At 26.6% G+C, this 9,303-nt stretch overlaps 2 protein-coding genes across 2 annotated transcripts; one reads left to right on the top strand and one right to left on the bottom strand.

The window, feature by feature from the left end:
- Nucleotides 1-537: 537 nt before the first annotated feature.
- On the bottom strand, nucleotides 538-2,797 carry LOC132936988 (uncharacterized). The gene is made up of 4 exons (XM_061003814.1): nucleotides 1,468-2,797; nucleotides 1,105-1,227; nucleotides 851-1,047; nucleotides 538-744 (listed from the first exon to the last, which is right to left on the bottom strand). The coding sequence occupies exons 1-4, from the start codon at nucleotides 1,501-1,503 to the stop codon at nucleotides 588-590; spliced, it is 513 nt and encodes a 170-aa protein (XP_060859797.1). The 5' UTR covers nucleotides 1,504-2,797; the 3' UTR covers nucleotides 538-587.
- Nucleotides 2,798-5,769: 2,972 nt separating this feature from the next.
- On the top strand, nucleotides 5,770-9,303 carry LOC132940910 (uncharacterized). Its single transcript, XM_061008715.1, has one exon. It carries the CDS (start codon nucleotides 5,770-5,772, stop codon nucleotides 9,295-9,297), a length of 3,528 nt encoding a protein of 1,175 aa, XP_060864698.1. The 3' UTR covers nucleotides 9,298-9,303.

The following is a 9,303-nucleotide window of genomic DNA, read 5'->3' as shown; positions in this document are numbered from 1 at the left end:
AGACAAGCAAAAACGTTTAGCAAATTATCAAATTACTTTCAACACTGCATATGACCTAATTAAAAATGATGTCCGTGGTCTGCCATCCACTTGCCAAAGGAACGAATTTACCAACCAATATATTCAAAACTATGATTTTAATTATTATAATCATTTACAGAACGATGACACATCATTTTTATATGAAATATTACAATTTCATTTTAACACATTGTCCGATATGATTTTACAAGATCTAATAATATAAAATATATAAATATGTTTAATAATTATTTATTTAAAAAATAAAAACTTTTTTATTCAATAATAAACTTGCTTTTTTTTCTTAAATTATATGTCACCTTTAATCATAAAGAATAGTTTTAATGCGTTTTAGTTTCAAATTTTATGTTTTCAGTAAATAAGTAGATTAAATTTTGATAGTACAGAATTGATAGCAATGTTTCAATTAGAAATTTTTTTCTCAGACATACTATATAGTTTATAGGTTTATGTTTTCCAAGACCTTTGAGTATTGAACAAATAAAAACATACATGTATAATAATATTTTGTTTTATTAAATGAAACTCATTTTTCCGTATAATAATCAAACAACCGTCTTGCTTTTAATAGTTTGACGCTTTGGATCGGTTAGTAATTTATCAAATATAATTTGCATTGTCTCATTAAGACCAGTATGAAGTGTTTGATCTTTTGATTCGTCGGTCGTGTACAATCTAACAGTAGCTTCACTGAACTTCCATCTATTACAACAAATTATTTTATTTAAAAACAAAAGAAGTAAATAAAATCAGTAAAAAAAAAAAACAGATTCAGCAATAGTTATTAAATTTAAACCAATGTATTTACCTGTCCTTTACTGGTACATTCTCGATGTTAGTAACCTTATAATGACTTAGCACCCAAAGATCCTTTCCTTTTTCTTCAAAAGGCGTCTTTATTGTCACAACGCCATCTCCTTGTCTGAATGTTAGCGAATTAAATACTTCAACATCAAAATCTTCTGATCTCAAGCGTTCGCTGATATTATCTCTGTATGATGCATTCTATAAAAAAAATAAATTATTTATGCTATCATTAGGAAAAAATATTATTTTTATTACCATTTTATTCTGCTTCTTTTTCATAGGTTTTTTAACACTTGTTTTTTCTGCAGAACGTTTTAATCCAGGTTTTGTTTTTGAAAAAGACGGTCTTATATCAATTGATTCGCTAAAATGTTCATTCTGTGAAACATAAAACATAGTATATTATTTTTTACTGTTTTTTTTTTCCATTATATATTTTTTCTATGTCCCAAGAATTATACCCAAAGCGTTGAGTAATGTTACGACGCACTTCCAATATACTATGTTATAATCAGTCATTTAATATTATTTTAAGAATTATAACCATAGCGTTGAGTGGTGTTACGACCGGCCTCCAATTTTCTATGGTTATAAGATATTTACTAAGTAGTTACTAACCTCTGAATCAGTTGAAGCAATTGTACGGTACGACATTTTATTTTGGTAGTATTTCTGTTGAACTGAGCTTCTTGTCCTGGGATGAAATCTTGAAGACTGGTGAATATTAGAGAATTCCCTCTGTCTTTTATACACAGATTTTTACCACTACTTCAATAATTAAGTATACAAATGGTCATAGCCTTACATTATAGAAACCTGCTAAAACATGAACATACAGGTACAACAGCAAAATCACATTACATGACTTTAAATTGACGCTAACATAACCTATCCCAGCCAAATGTTTATGACATTCACCTTTTACCATGGTCAATACCCTCCTTGAATAAATTTCTACAATAACCTTACCTTAGATGGGTGCTGAAACATGTTCATATACAACAGCAAATTACATTACATGAATTTAAATTATTACAAACAGGATTTAAAATAAATTAGAATGTATACATTCATTCTCAAAAACCAATTACATTATATGAATTTTAATTGTTGCTAACATAACCTGTCCAGCCAAATGTTTTCACATTTACTAAATGTCAATGCTTAGAATGTATACATTCATTCTCAAAAACCAATTATATTATATGAATCTAAATTGCTGCTAATATAACCTGCTCAGTCAAATGTTTTCACATTTACTTAATGTCAATGCCATTATAATATTAAAACAGGATGTAAAATAAGTTGAAATGTTTAAATCCATCACAAAAAATTCTAATGAGAGAAGAGAGGGTTATTTTCGGGTATAAAACCCAGAATTTCTTAGCTTATCGTCATCAGTTCAAGCAACAGCAGTTCCAAGAGCAGCCAGCAGCAGAACAGTCTTCTTCGCCAAAACAACAGCCAGCCAGCAGTTTACCAAACATCTTCAACGGGCAGTCAAAAGATTGCCAAAACAACTCTAACAAATAGACCAGCCATCATACTTAGAAAAAGTACCTCAATTTCTACAAGCTATGTAAGTACTATTTTTTTTTTTTATTGTTATTATTTAATTTAACATCATACTTCTTTTTTTTTAAAAAATAAAATAGAATAATAACAATTTATTGTTGTAATGATAATACAGTTTTATAATATTACTATGGGTATTGAGTGTTTAGACTTAAAGATTTTTTTTCATAGATTATTTAAAATAAAAACATTAAAATAGAAGTAGTTGAAAGACGGTTTCTCAACTCTCACTTTTAGTCACTACTATAATATAAGCTGTTTTCTTTTTTTTTTGTTAAGTTATGATCAAGTAACAATAATACGTTATAATTACACCATAGAGTAATAATACTAAAATGAATTACACCACGTACACAGTATAGAAGATGACTGATGTACCATACTATCATAGATTTACATAGATAAGATAGAACATCGGGCTTATTATTCATCAATAATATTGATAATTATTACCTAACCTCAAAAATCTTTAATAGTCAATCTCTTTCATGATAATTACTATAGATACCGTTATCTAGTAGTTGTTGCACGATACCTTGTTTTTATCAATGTTAAAATACTATAGCTGATTATAAATATTTTTTATAGATAACGTGATTGTTGTATTACACGTGTAATATTATCTTACGTAAAATGTTTTAATATAAAAAATTTTTTTTATTATATTAAAATATTCAATAATGTTTAATGACTGTATAAAATATATCCTAAAACGTATATTATACACATATATAAATTTAAATTATTTTTTCTATAATGTTTTTTTTATTGCTTTTACGTTAAGATTATTCGAAAGCTGCTGTCGCACGTTGATAGTAAACACGTAGTTGCTTTCGTGACAACGTAATGTTACCGTACGAACTCTACGATAGTTACAATCGCCCTATCTACTATTAACTAACATATAAACTATCACGTTTTTTTCTATTATCGTGTGACGTAGCTTCACTAGCAACTAAAATTTTATTTTTTATGATATAAATGCTATATTGTCTAATTTTTAAAGGTTTTTTATTTAGCTTTGAATAATATAATTAGTTATTATTATATATACGTATATACGTACATTCGTTGTTTTATAAATAATCGCTTTAAATAATTAGATTTATATAATATTTTATATTTTATACTAATGTATTTAGTCAAAAATTACAGATAATGAATTTTTGGTATTCATATGATTTTTGTAATGAACAAATTCAATATTATGGACAACAAATTGTAACCTTAACGAAGATGATTGATGAAAATAAGATTAAAGAAAGATATGAATATAAAGATCTCAAAAAAAAAATTAAAAACCTGAAATTCATTATTTATTTAAGTAGAACAAACTCTAACCCAAATTTTTCTTATATAAAAGATTTAAACGCAAAATTAGTTTTATTAAGAGAAGAAAAAATGGATATATGTAAAAAATATAGTGATTTATATGTTACAAATTTTCGTAAGCGAGAACACTGTTTCGGTAAAAGGTTAGATTTTATTACAACAGCAGAATCTAAGCGCGAAAGATTTAGATCAGGTTAAAATTTTTTTTTTTAAATTTGTTATGAATAATTAGTAATAATATTATAAGTTTATATTTATGTATATAGGTATTCAATGTAATTTTCTTTTTTATAGTTTATAATATAGTATTGTTTTTTTCATTTACGTTATTATTAAATTATTCGTTAGTTTCTGCAAACTAAATATAATCATTGAAAACTATAATTTATACACGATCTACCATCATAGTTAATTTTTATTTTGATATAAATGCTTATATTATACTTGGTTTCATAAAATAATATAAGCATTTATATGTGAACTAACCTAATAAAGAAACATTTATATAAATATATATATATATATATATAGGTCAGTCAGAGTGATTAATCATTACGCCAGAAAAATCGTAAGAGCTGATGAGGCCTGTGACAACGAACAAATATATGAATGTGTATACAAACTTTCGAAACTACCGATGACTATAGAACTTTTAGAAGCCACTGGAATTGGTCTAGTGGTCAACAAATTAAGAAGTAGAGGCGGAGTCGTAGGGAAATTAGCAGAAAGAGTAGTCCTTACTTGGAAATATGTTGTAAAAACAGAAATATTATTATTTTCCCAAGGAGAACCATAGCTTTTAAGTGTTAAACATGTTAGTAAATTATGATTAACACAATTTTTTCTTATATAAAAGAGTTAAATATAAAATAAAATAATAAATTATTATTATTATTGTACATTATTTTATTTCTATTCAATTTTTCTAGAATAAAAAAAAACAAAAAAACAAAAAAAAAAAAATGGAGTCGTCACTTATCTTAGAAAAAATCAACTCCATATTACAACAACGTGACGAAAACAACCTCGGCATGGATGAAATTAAAGTCACTTTCAGAAAAAACTTGAGAGAAATAAATATAAAGATTCTGAAAGCGAGATTGAAAACGACACGAGCAATATTAGAAGAAGAAAAACAAACGATGATAAATAATTATAAAAATTCAAATTATATAGCGTTTCTTTGTGAAAAAAATATACAGAAAGGTCTTAGTGAGTTGTATGAACAATTAGACAAATATTGATAATATTCAGTTTTTCCAAAAAATAAAATTTGTTTTTACAAATAAATTATTTTGTTATTATTTATTATTTTATATTATAAAAATATATCGAATGATATTGTCATAAATTATAAAATATATCATCCCTGTGTATATAATATCTGTTGAAGAATAATAAATGTTTTATATCATCAATTCTGGATAAGTTTGATAATCGTTCAAATAAAACTAATGCAATAAAAATGTTAGGAAAAGTGGTTTAGATTTAAAAAAACGTATCAATTAACAGTTAGTTTTGAAATTCTATGTAATTTTCAGAATCATGAACTCAGAAATAAACGTAGTTAAAAGCAGAATTCTAGAAGTAGAACAGCAGGTGCGTGACAATAAACGCTATTGTATCGAGAAACGGAAAGCATTTCAAAAAGTATTTACAAAAATTAATGATTGTATTAAGAAAAAAACAGTTTTTAAAAATAAATTGATAAATGAACATAATAGTTTCGAAAAATATTCAAGTGAATGTAAAGCAGATCTTCAGTGCCGGTTAACAGAACTAAACAATCGGTTAAGAGAATTAGAATCTGAGTAATTTCTTATTATATTAACCAATTCTTTTTTTCTTTGTAATAATTTGGAATTAATACTTTTATTATATTTTGAAAACAATATTCTGAATTGCTTGCATAAGAATTAAAAAAAAAGAAGTTGATGTTATAATAAATTTACAATATTATGATTGCTTTTACCTATGTTTTTTTTTTATTTAATCTATTTTTTCAGTTTCATAATGAAAAGAAAAACGGTTACAAAACACGAGCGGATGTCATCTTCTGACGAAGGTTTATTTGAAATCGAGAGATTTAAGAAATGTTCAAAAACATTTTTGATTAAGAATACTTTAAATTTTATAGATTACACGCTTTTTTTTAACTATGTTAGAGATAAATTAATTTTAAAGTTAAAAGAATCATGTTTACAATCATCTATAAAATTTAATTTACATGTGGATAGCGTATACGAAAGAATACTCACTCAAGAAGTTCGGGACATAGCTTTCAAAACTTCTAATACACTTGCATGTAATTCATCCAATTTCAATAAATTACTAAATGGAATGTTCAATAAATTATTATCTGAACAAGACCAGTTTTTAGCGAAAGGATCTGGGTGGTCCCTTAAAACTATAGATGTATTACAATTGAGAATTAATACAGTGAATCCTCTCAGAGGAGGAACGTATCTAGATCTACCTGAATATATAAAAGATAAAAGAGCAATTATAAATGTAAAAAATAACGATGCTAAATGTTTTAAATATTCAATACTATCTAAGTTTGATAATCGATCGAATAAAACTTATTTGAATAAGAAATATTTTAAAATGTTAGAAACAAAAAGTGGTTTAGATTTTAAATGTATTGATTTTCCAACACCAATCAGTCAGATGAAAAAATTTGAACGTACAAACGATGTATCAATTAATATTTATAGTTTAAATGATAAAAAACATATTTTTCCTTTGTATATTTGTAATACTGAAAGAAAAAAACATTTCGATCTTTTTCTGTTCAATAATGATGAAACATCACATTACTGTTATATAAAAAATTTTTCAAGATTCGTTAGAAGTCAGAAAACTAAAAATTGTACTAAGCTAATTATATGTAAAAGATGTTTTACTACTTTTGGGAACAAACCGTGTAAAAGCAAACTTTGGGGTATGAAAGGATTGATTGAACATCAACATAATTGTAGAAAGAACCAATTAGGGAAACCTATAATGTTTGAAGAGGGAGATGATGATTTTATTTATTTTAAAAGTTATAAAAAAACTCAAAGGATACCAATTGTTATTTATGCAGACTTCGAATGTATTTTAACTCCTAAAAAACCTGATGAATTCATTCAGAGTTGTAAAAAAAAAAAAACATATATTACACATTTACATGAAATTATGAGTTATGGGTTTTATGTAAAAGTCGACTATGATATTATACCAAAAGAGTTAGTAAAACAGTTGAAGATTCCTAGAAAGGTGGTTATTTATAGAGGTGAAAATGCAGCAAAAAAATTTATGGAAAATATGATTGATATCGGAAATAATATCAAAACAATTTACGAAACTGCTACACCAATGGGTAAATTAACTGAAAAAGAAGAAAAACGTTTTCAAAGAATTAAAAGATGTGAAAAATGTTCAAAACATTTTAAAAAAAATAATTTAATTAAAGTTCGAGATCACTGTCATTTTACTGGTAAATATAGACAATGTCTTTGTCTCGAATGTAATTTTCAAATAACTAATCCATCATTCATTCCAATTTTCTTTCATAATTTATCGTACGATAGCCATTTCATAATTCGAGAGCTCGGTTGCGATGATCAAAATATTCACGTTATTCCTAATTCATCAGAAAAATATATATCCTTCAGCAAGGAAATCGCACCTAAATTTAGTATAAAATTTGTTGATACATTCCGTTTTATGAGCGAGTCATTAAGTAAACTTGCGGAAAATTTATCTGAAGATAAGTCGAGATTTAGAGAAACTCTTAAAATATTTTCTGCGGAAGCACTAGATTTAGTTACACGAAAAGGAGTCTTCCCTTATGAATATGTCGATAATTGGAGTAAATTAGATGATACTTTTCTACCATCAAAGCTAGAATTTTATAACTCTTTAACAGACGAGAAAATTAGTGATGAAGATTATATACATGCTAAAAATGTATGGCATACATTTGATATAAAGACTTTAGGTGAATATAGCGATCTTTATTTAAAAACTGATGTTAGCATACTAGCCGATGTGTTCGAAAATTTTAGAGACTTATGTTTATCTACGCTCGAACTAGATCCTGCTCATTATATGACTGCTCCCGGGTTTGCTTTTGACTGTATGCTGAAGTATACCAAGGTCAAATTATCAAGGTTAAAGGAGTATAACATGTTGCTTTTCTTCGAAAAATCGATTAGAGGCGGGATATGCCAATCAACCAAAAGATATGTTAAGGCAAACATACCAAATATCGAAGGATTGGACTATAATGCAAATGAACCGATCACATGGATTACATATCTCGATTGTGTGAATTTGTATGGGAAGTCTATGTTAACAGAATTACCTTTTAAAGATTTTGAATGGGTTGACGATCTCAACATAGATGTAACTAAAATCGCTGATGATTCAGAAGTCGGATATATATTAGAAGTTGATATTGAGTATCCTAAACATCTACATAAATATCATAATGATTTCCCATTTTTACCGTTTAACGAATGTCCACCAAATTCGAAAGTTGAGAAATTGTTAACTACTTTATCACCGAAAAAAAACTATATTGTACATTACAAAAATTTAAAACAAGCAATTTCTCACGGTCTTAAAGTAGTAAAAATTCATCGAGCTATCCGTTTTTCCCAAAGTAAATGGATGGCATCATACATAAAATTATGTACATCTATGAGAGTACAAGCTAAAAACGAGTTTGAGAAGGATTTCTGGAAGTTGCTAATTAATAGCGTTTTTGGTAAATGTATGGAGAATGTTCGAGCAAGAACTTCTATAAAACTGGTTTCTTCAGAACAAAAAGCAAGGAAATTAATGGCGAAAACTAGTTTTAAAGACAGAACTATATATTCTAAGAATCTCATGGCCATTCATCAGCATAAGGAAACAATTAAATTCGACAAGGCAATTTATGTAGGATTTGCAATTTTAGACGTTTCGAAAACATTTATGTATGACTTCCATTATAATGTAATGAAGAAAAGGTATGGTACTAAAATTAGTTCTTTATATTCGGATACTGATTCCCTGATATATGCTATCCAAACAACAAATTTTTTTGACGATTTAAAAAATAGTTTATTACCATATTTTGACACATCTAATTATCCTAAAGACCATTGTTGTTTTAGTGAAATTCATAAAAATCAACCAGGGTTCTTTAAAGATGAAATGAAAGGAATTATAATTAAAGAATTCGTTTCATTAAGACCGAAATTATATGCTTATAAAACTATAGATGGCGCTGAGAAAAAAAAAGCAAAAGGCGTAAAGAAATATATAATTAAAAATCACATGCAATTTAACAATTATATGAATATACTAAACGCTTTTATAAACCATAAAACTCTCAAGGATGAACAAACTCATAGAAAAATGAATTTTATCCAATCAAATAAACATGTTGTTCATTCGAAAACAATGAACAAACTTGTTCTAAGTGCAAACGATGATAAACGTTATATAATGGATGACGGGATAAATACTTTAGCTTATGGTCACTATAAACTTAATGACTCAGTTTAAAAGCGT

This window comes from Metopolophium dirhodum, chromosome 1, assembly GCF_019925205.1.
Source record: "Metopolophium dirhodum isolate CAU chromosome 1, ASM1992520v1, whole genome shotgun sequence".
NCBI lineage: Eukaryota > Metazoa > Arthropoda > Insecta > Hemiptera > Aphididae > Metopolophium > Metopolophium dirhodum.
This window is presented reverse-complemented; position numbering and strand designations above follow the sequence as displayed.